The sequence below is a fragment of the Canis aureus genome, chromosome 16 (assembly GCF_053574225.1).
Source record: "Canis aureus isolate CA01 chromosome 16, VMU_Caureus_v.1.0, whole genome shotgun sequence".
Classification (NCBI taxonomy): Eukaryota; Metazoa; Chordata; class Mammalia; order Carnivora; family Canidae; genus Canis; species Canis aureus.
Genome location: NC_135626.1, coordinates 25,475,691 through 25,492,614, shown reverse-complemented (window position 1 = coordinate 25,492,614; position 16,924 = coordinate 25,475,691). Strand labels below are relative to the sequence as shown.

The 16,924-nt window shown below is 32.8% G+C and overlaps 1 protein-coding gene across 11 annotated transcripts in view; it reads right to left on the bottom strand.

Annotated features, from left to right (window-relative positions):
- Positions 1-16,924, bottom strand: part of BCAS3 (BCAS3 microtubule associated cell migration factor) — a 591,271-nt gene that overhangs the window by 404,245 nt on the left and 170,102 nt on the right. For all 11 annotated transcript variants that reach the window (XR_013354264.1, XR_013354262.1, XR_013354263.1 and 8 more), the window contains exon 12: positions 9,954-10,124. Coding sequence is in view for 8 of the 11 variants with exons in the window: in XM_077852358.1 (XP_077708484.1) it covers positions 9,954-10,124 (171 nt within the window). In the remaining 3 variants the exon portion in view is untranslated. The remainder of the gene's footprint in view (positions 1-9,953; positions 10,125-16,924) is intronic.

The following is a 16,924-nucleotide window of genomic DNA, read 5'->3' as shown; positions in this document are numbered from 1 at the left end:
CTCTGACTCGACACCTGTAATTCAGTGAAGTCACAGATATATCGATTTTTTTTGTGCATGGATCTTTATTACCATTTTAACAAGATTTAAGTGTTCAGTTCAGTATATTAAGTATATTCACACCGTTAACAGATTTCTAGAACTTTTTCACTAAACATTAATTCTTTCTCCTCCCTCCCCCATCCCTGGTAACCACCTTTCAATTGTCTGTTTCTATGATTTTTGAGTACTTCAGAGAGTCAGAATAAGGCAAAGAATAGAGTATTTGCACTTTTGTGGCTTATTTCCCTTAGCAAAATGCCTCAGGGTTTGTCCGTGTTGTAACATGTCCCAAGATTTCCTTCTATTTTAAGGCTGTATAATATTATTATATAGTATGTATATATATCACCTTTTTCTTTATCTATCCACCTACCAAAAGATACATGGATTGCTTCCACTTCCTGGCTACTGTGAATATGCTGCAATGAACATGGGTATGTAAATTTCTCTTTGAGATCCTGCTCTGAATTTTTTCGCATGTAAACCCAGAAGCCAGATTGCTGAATCATATGATAATTCTACTTTTAACTTTTTGAGGATCAATTTTGTTGATCTTTTCAAAGAACCAATTTTGGATTTTCCCCAATACTGCACTGTTTTGCTATTTTGTTGACTTGTGTTCATATCTTCAGTATTTACTTCATTTGTTTTGCTTGGTTAGAATTTGCTCTTCTTTTTCAGATTAGAATAAGGGAAAAGTGAAGACTTAGTTTCAGACCATTTTTCTTTCCTACTATACGCATTTAAAGCTAAAAATTTCCCTCTATGCAAGGGAATAGCTGCACTTCATAAATTCTGATATATTCACTTTTAATTTTCATTCCATTCAAAATATTTTCTAATTTCCTTGAGATTCCTTTTCCTGACCCAGGAGTTATTTATAGGTAGGTGTGTTGTTTTATTTCCAAATATTGGGAGATTTCCATAACTTCATTCTGTTATTGGTTTCCATAATTCACAGAGATATTTTGCATAAATTTAATCCTTTTAAAGCTATTTAGATTTGTTTTATGGCAAACTATAAGGTCTATCTTGGAAAACATTGCAGATGTTCTTGAAAAGAATGCAAATTCTACACATTTGGGGGAGGGAGTATTACACTGTGCTGGTTGATAGTGTTAATCAAGTCTTATAAATCTTCACAAACTTTGTCCAGTTTCTCCTATCAATTATGAAGAGTACAGTATTGAAATCTCAAGCTGTAAATGTCACGTATAATTTCTCCTTTCAATCTGTTGGATTTCACTCAATATTTGCTGGACTATGCCATAGGTGTTTATACACCTACCTAATATTTATCTACCTATTACATTGATCCTCTTATTATTATGAAGTGTCTTTCTCTCTGGCAATATTTCTTGTGAAAGTATTTTTCTAAATACTTTTTAAAAGTATTTTGCCTGATATTAATATAGCCACTCCAGTCCTGTTACGGTTATTGTTTGCATGGTACATTTCTTCGATCCTTTTACCTTAACATTATAATTCGAATCTGAATGATTCTGGTCTGATGATCATTGTTGAACCCATTTATAGTTAATATAATTATGCATATAATTGGATTTAGGTCTGTGATTTTACTATTTATTTTCTCTCAGGTGTTTGTTGTACCTCTGATCCCCTTCTTTTGTGTTAATTATTTTTGATGTTACTATTTTAATTCCTCTGTTAATTTTTTGGAGTAATTTTCTAGTGGTTGCTGTATAGGTTACCAGGTGTTACATAGATTACAAGATGGTCCATTAATTACAAACTTAATTGCAATAAATTATAGCTCCTTGCTGCATTTCCTCCCCACTCCTTTGTGCTACTGTTGTCATATGTATTATCAACTGAGAAACATATAATTATTCCCTAAAACAATTAACTACTTTTTAAAGAAATTAGGGAAGAGAAAGAAAAAAATTATATATTTCATTTCTTCAAATGTTTTTCTGCACCTCTATCACCTCCCTTTCTGAGATCCCAATTACATGTTGGTACACTTGATGTTGTCTCAAAGGTCTCTGAGGCTCTACTTAGACATTTCAGCAACATTTTTCCTCTTTTCTTCAAATTGGCCCCAAACTGAACTGCAATCTCAGGAAAGCAGAGCTACACATTATCCTTTATTCATCAGCTACCAAGTTTACTACTTTTAATGAAAACATTGTTGGGCTTAGGTTTTAATGTACTACTCCAAATCAAGTAAATCCCCTGCCTAGAAGGGAAATGGCTTGTTTACAAGGCCCACTTTACTCTGTAAAACTATCCTACTCACCAAGCTCCAGGCAGATGTGAATAAGAGCAGCCTCAGGCAAAAAGGCCATTTTATCCCATTACTACTATCCAAACTCTAGAATCTTTATGTACTTATCATTTCATTCTTAGTTTTTGGTCAATGTCCAGAGCCCCCAAATGGTAATTTTTGAAAATTCTTTCAAGTAATATACTTATTTTCTGAGGAGAGGATTTGCTTACCTCTTCACCATAATAGATAGCTATTCCCCAATCATCAGTAAATTTATACATTCAAATCATCCATTTTAATACAGAAATGGATGGATAATGCTTAGTAAATTTATACAATTGCATAACCATTACCACATTGTAGATTTAGAATTCTATCTTCACCCCAAAAATGCCCACATATTAACTTTACAGTGGATCTCTAACTCTAAGCCCCAGGCAATCCCCATGTGTATTTTATCTCTTTTGCCTTTTTTAAAAAATTTGAAATTTTTTCATATAAATAGAATTATGCAATTTGCCTTCTATATTTTTAACTGATATAATTTTTATAGTTCAACCATGTTGTTTCAGGTGTTATTCATTACTTTATATTGCTGGGTTGCATTCTATTGTATGGAGGACTCACAACATCGGTTCAGCCACCAATTCTTGGCAATTTGAACTATTTCTAGTGATTACTATATGCATACTCCATTATGAATATCTATGTATACATATTTTTGTGAACATGTTTTTATTTCTCTTGGGGAGATACCTAAAATAATGAATTTCCTCAGTCATATGATAAACACATGCTGAACTTTTAAAGAAACTAACAAACTATTTTCAAAAATCACTACATCATTTTATATTTCCACCAGTAAAGTAGGAGTTTTCCAATTTCTCCACATCTTTTCCAACACTTTGTATTGTACATCTTTTAAATTATGGGCACTCTACTGGAGGCAGAAATCGGAATGATGGTCACCAGGGATGGTGGGAACAGGAGGTTGGGAAGTTACAGTATAATAAATCCAGATTATGAAAAAGTTCTAGAAATGGAGAATAGAGATGGTTGTATAACATTGTGAATATGCTTATACCACTGAATTGTAAATTTAAAAGTGGCTAAAACGTCAAATTTTATGTTATGCCTATTTTACCACAATTGGTGGGAAAACACACATTGTAAGTTATTTTTCTAATCTTTCTTTTTAGTTGTTCCATTGACTTTCAAAGTATTAAGTGAGTAAAATAAGAAAAAGAAAAGAAGTCTTATAGGAGTAGTCTCAAGGAAAGTGTATTACACCAAGTTTGTTAAATACACTAAGGGTTTGCTCTGGTATATATGTAGAACCATCATCACAACCAAATTTAGAACATTTTCATCACCAAAAGAAACCCCACAATCATTAACAATTACCCCACATTTCCCCATTCCTCCCAGACTCCCAGCCCCAGGCAACAATAAGCTATTTTCTCTTTCTATTGATTTGTTTATTCTGGATATTTCAAAAAACTGGAATTGTACAACATGTACTCTTTTGTGACCGGCTTCTTTCACAAAGCATATTATTTTTAAAACCATCTATATTGTAATATGAATTAGTACTTCTTTTTATTACTGAAGAATATCACATTGTATATACCACATTTATCCATCTACCAATCAGTTGATGTACACTATAGTTGCTCCTACTTTTTAGCTATAACAAATAATGCTGCTATGAACATTCATGTACAAGAACATGCATTTTCATTTCTTTTGGGTATATCTGGAAAATAAATTGCTAAGTCATGTGGTAACTCTTTTCCAAAGCATCTACGCAAATTTACATTCCCACTAGCAGTGTATGAGGGCTCTCATTTCTGTTTATTGGTCATTGGTATATCTTTTTCAGAAAAAAGTTTATTCAAATCTTTGTTCATTTTAAAATTAGGTTATCTACCTTTTTATTATTTAGTTGTAGGAGCTCTTTGTATATTCTAGATACCAGCCCCTTATAAAAAATATGATTTCCAAATATTTTCTTCCCTTCAGTTGGTTGTCTTTAAACTTTTCTGATGATGTGATATGTAGCACAAAATTTTAAAATTTTTATGAAGTTCAATTTACTTCCCCGTTTTTAAAAATATAAGTATTAAGTACTTAATTATTTCTTATACCTATGTTGATAAGGTCATGAGATGATATTATAATTTTTGCTTCAACCAAATTTAACTTATGAAACTCAATATATTACATATGTTTCTATTTTTACCCCTTCCATTGTTCTTCTCCATTTCTGAAGTTACAAAGCCTTCTTTTGTAATGATTTCTTTAGAAAACTTCCTTTTGCTATTCCTTAAGAGTAGATCTGCTACGGACAAATTTTCCTTAGTTTTTCATTTTATAAGAATGTCTTTATATTCTCTTCATTCCTGAAGGATATTTTCATCAGATATGGGAATTCAGGTTTAACAGTTCATTTATTTTACTATTTGAAAGATGTTCTACCACTTTGTTCATCTTCCATAGATTCTGATAAGAAAATTGCTGTCTATCATACATTACTGAAGGGAACATAAACCAGTTCTGCCAACAGTTGAATAGTTTTGACAAAACTGAACATGAACTTATAAAATTCATCAGTCACACTCTTGGGCATTTAATATACAGAAATGAAAACTCTACATAAATCACACAGAAACCTTTACATAAATGTTCATAGCAGCTTTACTCATAATAGCAAAATGCTAGAAACAAATATCTTTCAATGAATGAATGCTTGAACAGCCATTCACAGGAATACAACAGAGGGATTACATGTAACAAACTAATGAACTTCAAGGATATCATATTTAGTCTAAAAGTCAACTTTAAAATGTTACATACATACGATTTCACTTATATTCATTTTAGAATTCACAAAACTATAGAGATGGAGAACATATTAGCAGTTGTCTGGAGAAAAGGATGGGGGTAGGTTGAGGGATGAGTATGAATACAAAGTATGTGTGTTTAACAGTCCTCTCTCTTGATGGTGGTGTTATGTTAATGTACACATGGAATAAAAGTTAGAGAACTATGTACACCCATAAACACCCCCCACACACAAATGCAGGTAAAGCAAATACTGAGAGTTGACTAAGGTCTGTAGCATTTTTTTTGAAGATTATTAAGTTTTTTTGAGAGAGAAAGAGAGCAGGAGGTGGGGAGGGAGAAAATCTTCAGCAGGCTCTGCACCCAGCATGGAGCCTGACACAGGGCTCGATCTCATGACCGGAGATAGTAACTTGAGCTAAAATCAAGAGTCAGACACTTAACCAACTGAACCATCTGAGCTCCCTAAGATTTTATTTTTAAGTAATCTCTACACCCAATGTGGGGCTTAAGCCCACAACCCCAAGATCAAGAGCCATACGCTCCACTGACTGAGCCAGCCAGGTACCCCAGGCCTACAGTATATTAACAGTAATGTGTCACTGTTAATTGCCTGGTTTTAATATTATAGTACAGCCATATAAAATGTCATCATTCAGGGGAAGTTGGAGGAAGCTGGGTAAAGAGCACATGAATAGATTTCTGCAACTTACTGTGACTCTACAATTATTTCAAAATTAGCAGTTAAAATGTAGAGTACACTGCTTTTGAATTTCCCTCATTCTCTTAGGTGACAAATGGTATCTCAGTGTAGTTTCAGTCTGTCTTTCTCTTATAACAAGTGAAGTCATGGGTATAGATTATATAGCAGTATATACAGATCTTCCTCAACTTACAAAGGGATTACATACCAATAAATCCATCCTAAACTGAAAATATCTCAAGTCAAAATGCATTTAATACACCTAACCATCATACATAGCTTAGCCCACCCTAAACATGCTCAGAACACTTACATTAGCCAACAGTTGGGCAAAATATTGTAACACAAAACCTATTTTATAATAAAGTGCAGGGTATCTCATGTAATTTAATGTCTACTGTACTAAAAGTGAGAAACAGAATGGTTGTAAGGGTGCAAAACAATTGTTAACTGTATCCACTGTCTATCCTTGTGATCACATGACTGACTAAAAGCTGTGGCTGGCTGTCACTGCCCAGCATCACAAGAGAGTATTATATCACACATCACTGAACCAAGGAAAATTCAAAATTCAAAGTATGGTCTCTAATGAATTTATATCACTTTCATATCATCATAAAGTTGAAAAATAAGACATTTTAAGTCAAGGAAAATCTGTATGTTTTATTTTTTTCTGTGAAATATTTGTCTTTTGCCCATTTTACGATTTTAACTCAATTTTACAAGATTTCCTTTCCTTTCATATATTATAACCCTATTATCTCCCTCTCCAACACAATTAGTAGTAAGTACTCTAATTAATGGTATCAATACAGAAGCTACCTAGTAAAAAGTCACATTAATCTTACCACTATGTGAGATTCTTTGTTATCTTCGCTTTATGAGTTTTATAAATATAACAACCAGACACTTTTGGAAGGATTCTCTCCATTCCATTATCACCTTGCCTAAAACATCAAATTAATAATATAAAAGCTATCCCAATTCAACAGCCCTAAAACATGCACCTTTTTACTCACCAGTTAACTAAGCAGGCTGAACTTCTTAAGTATATGTAATAACAACTTGATTATATCAAAATTAATCAAAGTACTTTAATTGATCTGAGGTGGATAAGCATTTATCATATGAATAAAAAGATTAAACACTTCAGGAGCCATTAAATTATTATTAATAACACTTGTACTCAGGAAAAGAAATAGCTCAAGCTTATGTCATCATTCTGGAGCATTTTCCTTTGATTAGAGACTTTGCCACGCTGCTAACTTCAATTACATAAATGTGTAAAGGCATATTATACCACTTAGCTTATCTTAGTCATAAAATGCTTTTAAATAAAACAAGTAACACAGATCAAAAAATGGACAGAGTCAATCAAATCCACTCCCCCTTAATACAGTTACCACACAATGATCCCATCAACATAAAATCAAACTAATCAATTTAGCATTAGAAAGATGGTGAATCAAATTTTATACACTGCCACTGTAAACATGAAAATATCTTTATTAAAGGCTTGATGGATTTAAACAGTAAAAGTGAGCATAACGTCAGCTTTAGCTCCTGAGATATATATAGAAAAGGAGAAACGTTACAGCTAAGGTCAAACATCAATTGGAAAGGACTAGGAGTGATAAATATATGACAATACCCCCCTGAAGTCTTTTTAATACAATCCAGCATAACCTAAAAAAAGCCCTGTACCCCAACTGAACTATGTATAAGACAAAAATGTCTTCTTGACAAAAAAACAGATTCACATTATTAAAAGAAAGGAGGACAGTATTATACTCAGGAAATCTTGTTGCTTTAAATAGTATTTATAATTCTTTCAAAATGCATATAGCAACTTACCATTTATTGAACATCAATTTGTTTCCTGCCTTATAATAAAATTTTAAAATGAATTAAAATTTCAGAATAAGTAGGAATAAAAGAGATTATGATCTCAACAAATAATAGAAAATACGACATTTTTTCAGGTTGAGCCACACTTTTTAACTTCTTTTTAACTTTTTAAAAGCTAACAATTCTGTAGTTCTTATTTCCTAACAAGAACTTTACTTATTTCAAGTGTTAACAATTCATTTACAAAGGAAAAATGAACTTTTGCAACTCCACAACCTCCAGTTCATTTCCATATTCCAAATCTGAGAATTCCATTTTAAAGTTATAAAAAGTTAATAAAGAATGGGGGGGGGGTGAGGAGAATGACCATTTGATAACATAAGGCATAATGCTATGCCTTTTAACATAATTATTTAAAGATTTTCTTTTTACATGGTCCTATACTGAAATATAATAAAACAAATTGAGTTATACCTCTATTTCATGAAAAAAAAATGCGATAACATTTTCTACTTTTAAATGACGACAAATCTGTCAACGAATGCTAGATGCTTAATAGACTTACTTATACTCACCAAACCAGACAATGTTGAGAAGGATTGTTTACTACTCAGTAAATGTGGGTGGCCTTGGAGGTAAATTAATTAAGAATCAAAGGACAAAAGAAAATATTTTTTACTTTAACACTCATAAAACACCAAGGGTTTAAATATTTAATTCCAACTAAGAAAGAAAATTAACAACTGTCTGTGTCTATAGACTTGAGGTAATTAACAAACTTAAAAAAATTTCATTACAGTCAACTGAAAAGTTTGCTAGCACTTCATTAAAAAGAATTAGACAAGAATAGAAGCCTGCACTGTAACATATTTGGTGAACCATGAAGTTAGTATGGGAGAGGTAGAGAATGATTATTATTCAGATTTGAAATAAAATACAATAGCTAAATTCAGTAACCTTGAATTTCAAAGATTTTTTTGTCTCTTAATTGCAGTAGAGTCCTCATGTTTTTGAAATGCCACTTGATCTTACTATAGGAACTAATATATGAATAGTGGTCTAAGGTAATCTTTTATCAAATATAGAACCATATATACTGGAAGCAGGTTTTCTAAAAGGAACATGCAATACTTAGGGTTAATTCTTCAAAGATTCACATAACTTCTAGACATTATGTTCTGAAAACAGAAATAAATATACATTGAATATAAAATTAATTTCTATTTCACAAATGTTGCTCTACTTCTATCCTATTTTAGTAATCAATTTTAGATTGGATTTTTTATAGCAACAATCACAAACTATTAGAATTTTAAAATTATCTTCCTTTTAGAAATATATTTTAAAATTTAAGACTATTGATGCAAAAATAATAATTTTTATGGGTGCACAGGCAGGAGAAAACAAAATTCATCTGGTTTCTCACCAGCAAGATTTAAATTATGTGACATATTTTTCCATGTTTACAATTGTTCCTTCTAAATGTTTCTGCATTATCTGAAGATATAGGATTTGATAATATGCATTACCATGTATGTATTCTAATATACACTTTGAGACCTTCTGTATTTTTTCATGTTTATAAATGTCCGTGTAATAAAATTTGTTATTATTTACATTACTGTCACTTGTAGCCATCATAATTAGTCAATAATTTTTTAAATTCCCTCCAAAATGTAGAATGTCTTATTGATCGCTTCCACGAGCAAGCCTCTACCTTAAAAGTCAGTTATTAAGAGGCACCTGGGTGGCTCAGCCAGTTAGGTGTCTGCCTTCAGCTTAGGTTGTGACTTCAGGATCCTAAGAATTGAGCCCTGTGTCAGGCTCCCAGCTCAGGGGGAAGTCTGCTTCTCCCTCTCACTCAGCCCTTTCCCCCCTTCATGTTATCTTTTCAAATAAATAAAATCCTTTGAAAAAATCAATTAGTCTTCTGCTTTAGGTTATAATAAATGTTATTTTTAAAAAAACAGTATTATAAAAGAACAGTATAAAGAGATACCTAATTATTTCTGAAACAAATATCCTAATAAAGAAATAACAAGGACTGCTTAGAACCTCAATTGTACCCTCAGATTTGAAACGTTAATAATGTTTGAAATAACTGGTTTTAACATGTTACTCATCATTTCTTGAAAAAAAAGTTCTAACCTAAAATAACCTCAATTTCTAGAATTCCAAATTAATAAACTCCAAGGCCAAAGGCACTTGGCTGTTCTTGATCACAATGATATTCTATCCCCCCATCCTTTGCAGAAAAAGAACATTACCTGCATCAGAAGTTCTTACCTGGCCCTCTCCAACTGTTTCAGTGTCAATTACTGTGATGATGCCTGGAACCAAAGGACTCCGTCTTGAGTTACTATGGAGGGCAACATCATCTTCTGTTACACCTGAAGGCAGTGTGCCTGTCAGCTGAGTCACCACTTTTCCGACCATTGTCAGACCAGTTTTCAATGTCTATACAATGAAATGTAAAAAATATGACTTCATATCAGCATTTGGATTCTAAACAGAAATATGCATTTTGTTAATTCTTCTACTTTTTAAATTCCCTATTCTCTTACAAGCCTGTATGTAGCAGTGCACTGTCACAGAAATTCAGTCTGACTTTTCATATGATCTTATATTTTAGTTAGAAAATCAGTATTAGTTTGAGTGAATGGTATCAGTGGAATCTCCAGTCAGCACAGTGAGAATAAAGCCCTAAGTAAATAAAAAGCTTTGTTTCATATGAGGCAACAATTATATTTTTATTAAAAAATATTTATTTTTCCTCTCCTTAATGTATATAAAAATGACAGGATTTCATTATTTCTGATGGCTGAGTAATATTCCATTGTGTACACAAACCACATATTCTTTATCCATTCATCAGTCAACGGACACTTGGGCTCTTTCCATAATTTGGCTATTGTTGATAGTGCTATTATAAACATTAGGGTGCATCTGCCCCTTCAAATCAGCATTTTTTGCATCCTTTGGGGGAAAACCTAGTACTGCAATCACTGGTTCATAGGATAGTTCTATTTTTAACTTTTTGAGCAAACTCCATACTGTTTTCTAGTGGTTGTACCAGTTCATATTCCCACCAACAGTCTAAGAGAGTTCCCCTTTCTCCACATCTTTACCAACATCTGTTGTTATTTTTTGAAGTAATATAAATCTAATTTTAAATCTAATTTTTAGCATGAAAAAGACTGAATGCTAATAGAATGCCTATGTGAAAAAGACTACATTTCCAAAGTAAATCTATAATATGCTGTAATATAATATTGCGCATCAAGATTAGAAATGTTGACACCCATTCCTATGCCACAGCCACACATCACAGGTGGGCCAGACAAGAGCCTCACATACTCCCATACCACAGCCACAGCCTCACTACCATAGGTGGGCAGATGCAAGCAACTCACAGAGGAAACATCCCTTGAGTGCCTGGCATAGGTGGCCAGGAGGAATAAGTGCTTCTGAGCCCCACAAGATATTTCTTACAAAGATTGCTCCTTCAAGACTAGTAGAAGTAGCTGATTTGTCTAATACATAGAAACAAACACAGAAAGGCAAAATAAGAAGACAGAGGAGTATGTTCCAAACAAAAAACAAGACAAAATCTCAGAAAAAGACCTTAATAAAATGAGATAAACAAGATAATTCAAAGTAATGGTCATAAAGATACTCACCAAACTCAGAAGAATTAATGAATACAGTGCAAACTTCAACAAAATGAGAGAAAATATTAAAAAGTATCAAATAGATGTTACAGAGCTGAAAATTATAAAAACTGAACTGAAAAATATGCTAGAGGAGCTCAACAGCAGATTAGATGAAGGTAAAACAAGAAACATATTCAAACAAGGAGCAAAAGAAAAAAAAAGAATTTTAAAAAATAAAAAGCTGGGGAGAATTTCAGGCAGAACAACACTGACATTATAGGGTTCCCAGAGGAGAAGAGAGAAAAGGACAGAATAATTATTTTTAAAAAATAATTGCTGAAAATATCCCTAATCTGGGGAAGGAAACAGATGTGGGAACCCCTGAGAGTTCCAAGTAAGACAAACCCAATCAAATCTACACTAAGATATGTTGCAATTAAAATGGTAAAAGTTAAAGAGAGAATCTTAAAAGCATCAAGAGAAATACATTAAAAAAAACCCACATAAGACTATTAAGATTTCACAGCAGAAACTTTACAAGCCAAAAGAGAGTGGCATGACATATTCAAAGTGCTAAAAGGAAAAAAACTTCCAATCAAGAATTCTCTACCCATCAAAGTTATCACTCGGAATAGAAGAGGAAATAAGAGTTTTCTAGATAAGCAAAAACTAAAGGAATGTATCACTGCTAAAACTGCCTTACAAAAAAATGTTAAAAGGAATTCTTTAAGCTGAAAAGAAATATTTAATATTTAATAACAAGGAAACATACAAAAGTAAAACTCTCCTTGGAAAAGATAAATATATAGTAAAGATAGTGGATCAATCACTTACAAAGGAAGAATGAAGGCTAAAAGAGAACAGTAATAAAATTAATGGAAATCACAACTAGTTAAGGGATGCATAAAATAAAAAGATATAAAATGTGACATCAACATTACCCTGATACCAAAACCAGATAAGAACACTATGAGAAAGAAATATTACAGGACAATATCCTTGATGAACATAGATGCAAAAATCCTTAACAAAATATTAGCAAACCAAATTCATAAACACATTAAAAGGATCATACACCACGATCAAGTAGGATTTATTCCAGAGATGCTAGGATGGTTCAACAGCCACAAATTGATACGGTATATCATGTTAACAAAATCAAGGATAAAAATCATGTGATCATCTCAATAGATGCAGAAAAAGTATCTGACAAAGTTCAGCCTCCATTTGGAGTTCAGCCTCCAAATTTTTATCAAAATTGTCAACAAAGTGGATATAAAGGGTACATACCTCAACAAAGTAAAGGCCTTATATGATAAACCCATAGCTAGTATCATACTTACGAGTGAAAAACTGAAAGTTTGTCCTTTAAAATGGGAACAAGACAAAAATGTCTACTTTCTCCACTTTTATTCAACATAGCATTGGAAGTCCTAACCACTATAATCATGCAAGAAAAAGAGATAAAATGCATCCAAATAAGAAAAAGAAGTAGTAAAATTACTATTTGCAGATACACAGAAAACCTCCATCAAAAAACTGTTAGGATAAACAAATTCAGTAAAGTTGCAGAATGCAAAATAAAATATGGAAATCTGTGGTGTTTCTCTACACAAATAACAAACTATCAGAAAAAGAAATTAAGAAAGCAGTGACATTTACAATAGCAACAAAAAATAAAATCCCTAGGAATGAATTTAACCAGGAAGGTGAAAGCCCCATACACTAAAAACTGTAAGAAACTGATGAAAGAAACTGAAGAAGAAACAAATAAATGGAAAGATAGATAGTCCGTGCTCATGGACTGGAAGAATTAACACTGTTAAAATGTCCACATTACCCAAAGCAATATACAGATTCAGGACAATCCCTACCAAAATTCCAGTGGCATTTTTCACAGAACCAAAACAAATAATTCTAAAATTTGTATGGAACCATAAAATACCCAGAATGGCCAAAGCAATCTTGAGAAAGAAGAACAAAACAAAAAGTATCATGGTCTCTGATTTCAAACTATACTACAAACCTATAGTAATCAAAAGAGTATGGCATGGGCATAAAAGAGACACATGTATCCATGGAACAAAATCAATAGCTGATAAATAATTCCCTAAGTATACAATTAATTTACAACAAAGAAGCTAAGAACATACAGTGGAGAAAGGCAGTCTCTTCAATAAATGGTTTCCAGTTTCTGGGAAAACTGGAGTTACACAACAGAATGAAACTAGACCACTTTCTTATATTGTACATAAAAATTAACTCAAAATGAACTGAATATAAAACCTGAGACCACAAAATTCCTGGAAGAAAACAAGCAGTCAGCTCATTAACATCAGTCTCAGAGATGTGTTTATATATCTGACTCCAAAGGCAAGGGAAACAAAAGCAAAAATAAACAAATGGGACTATTTAAACAAAAAGCTTCTGCACAGCACAGGAAACCACCATTAAAATGAAAAAGCTTAATGGAAGAAGATATCTGCAAATCATATATCTAATATAGGGTTAATATCCAAAATATATAAAGAATCCATATGACTCAACAATAACAGAAAAAACAATTAAAAAATGAGCAGAGGATCTGAATAAACATTTTTCCAAAGAAGACATACAGATGGCCAAAAGACATGAAAGGATTTTCAACATCACTAATCAGCAAGGAAATGTAAATCAAAACCACAATGAGATATCACCTCACACCTGTTAGAATGACTATTATTAAAAAAAGACAAGAAATAACGAGTGCTGGAGAAGATGTATAGAAAAGGGAATCCTTGTAGCTGTCGGCTGGAATGTAAACTGGAGCGGCAACCATGGAAAACAATATGGAGATTCCTCAAAAAATTAAGAATAGATCTACCATATGATTCAGCTATTCTACCTCTGGTATTTATTCAAAGAATATAATTCAAAAATATATATACACCCTTTGTTCATTGCAGCATTATTTACAATAGCCAAGATATGGAAACAACCCAAGCGTCCACTGATAGATGAATGGATAAGGAGGATATGTTTATATACAAATATATATATATCACATATATATAAACAGAATACTGCTTAGCTACATAGAAGAATGAAATATTGCTATTTGTGACAACATGGATAGACCTTGAGGGTATTAGGTTAAGTGAAATAAGTCACACAGAGAAAGACAAATACCATTTGATTTCATTCATATGTGGAATCTAAAAAAACAAACAAACTCACAGATACAGAGAATGGATTCATGGTTACCAGAGGGGAAAGGGACTGGGAGGTGGACAAAATGGGTGAAGGCAGTCAATTTGACAGTGATGAATGCTGACTAGACTTTTGGTGGTAATCACTTTGTAGAACACGCAGATGTCAAATCATAATGTACATGTAAAACTTATATGTTATAGACCAATTTTACCTCAATTAAAAAAAAAAGATTTGGCATGTGGAAATACAGTCTCCATCCAAGATGCCAATTACGAGATGAATAAAACATCACAAAAGATTAGTTAAGAAGGTTCTTTTTTTCTCTGGTAAGAGAAACAATTCAATGTAATGCTTCTAATATATGATTTCAATTAAAGACAATTTAAGATGTATATAATTACATTTTAGTTCCATTTCATTCAAAGCAAAGCAAATAGATAAAACTAACTCATGTGAGTTTTTTTCTTTTATGTGAATCTTATTATCTGATTACTGCTATTTACATTAATAATAATGTTAAAATAATGGGCTTTTGTGGGATTTTTTTTGTCCCCCAAAAAGAAAACAACTAAGAGAAAAGCATGTGATTCGTAAATATCAAAAAAAAAAAAAAAAAAAAAGAGAGAGAGAGAGAGAGAGATTTAACCAGCAGAGCAAAAAAATAAGTAGTCTAGATTACATGGACATTCAAAAGGTATTCAATAAGTAGAATACCCCCAGAAATAAATTTTTTCTGATTCTCAATTGTGAGAAAATGTTTTTATTAAAATATTGCAAATTAGTCTTTAATGAAATGACTTTTCAGAATAATCATGGAGAATATGCTCATCTATATTCTGGCATATGCTATAGCTAAATTTATTTTATTTTTTTAATATTTTATTTATTCATGAAAGACAGAAAAGAGAGGCAGAGACATAGAAAGAAGGAGAAGCAGGCTCCTCGCAGGAAGCCGATGTGGGACCCGATCCCCAGACGAGGATCATACCCTGAGCCAAAGGCAGACACTCAACCACTGAGCCACCTAGGGAACCTTTTTTTTTTTTTTTTTTTTTATGATAGTCACAGAGAGAGAAAGAGAGAGAGGCATAGACATAGGCAGAGAGAGAAGCAGGCTCCATGCACCGGGAGCCCGATGTGGGATTCGATCCCGGGTCTCCAGGGCCAAAGGCGGGCGCCAAACCGCTGCGCCACCCAGGGATCCCTACCTAGGGATCCTTATAGCTAAATTTTAAAATGAAAATTATTATATAGATAGTATTTCAAATTTTGTCTCATAAAAAGCAGGCAAAGAAGGTAATTTATAAAGGTCTAAATGTTAAGTAAGCAACAATTAGATTGGAATTAAAATAAGGAAACGTATTTTCCAAGGAAATTTTCCATTAAAACACCATATAACTTAACACTAGCAATACGTGTATTACTAGTACACTGTAATTAGCTGTAATTACTTTTACTGTAGCTATGCTCCCTGAAATCTTTACTGTGAACTTGTCAAGGCTCTTAAGATAAATGAATTCTACAGATTTCCTTGAACACCTCTGGTTTATGGAAGAGAAAACTGAGGCTACAGAAGTTAAGTAAAACAGCAGCTCAAAGAGGTAACCAATGACAAAGCCAGAATTCAATACTAGAACTATTTCCAAAGCCTGATTTCAACCACCATCCAGTTATTGCCCTGTATTCTATTCCTGCTATTACTTATGATCTGACAGTACATGAATTCAGAACACAAACTTATACTGGGCAGTGAGGGAGAGGAGGGATGAAGACTATAATATTGTTGTCCTAATAAATACTTAAATAAAATGACCATCAAAGCCATTTGCTGAACTCAAGCAAAAAGATATAACTTACTGCTGACTGAAACCATGGAAAAGCCACAAATCAATTTTAACTCTTTTGTTTAGCACTAAAAACTCAAACTGCAGTGATTATAAAACACATTAGTGTTCCTCAATTAGCAGCCAAACATTTGTTTCAATAATTCACAAGCAATGACTTACACAAAGTCTGTTACAGCGTTGTCAAGAAAGCCTCTGAAGGACCAACAAAATCAGGCGCCACTGTGTATCGATGTCAAAGCTGGCTAGCAAGCCTGATTAACCTCTAAGATGCCTCAGCTGCCGCGACTCATTCCATCAATGCTAATGGAGATACTCCCGCTTAAACAGAGCTATCCTTCTATCGCCTTTCACGGTTAAAGTCTGGTTGTACATCCTCCCCATTTGCCCTTGAGCCTATTATTTCATGCTTTTATACCAATGAATGGGAATAAAACTAGGAAAACCGGGGCACACAGAAAGTGGGAAGAAGTGTACCAAAGAAACTACAAGATAAAAGGACAAGTCAATATAAGAGAACTAGGAAAAAAAGTCCAGAAAGGGGTAAAACAGAGTAGTGTATTTCACA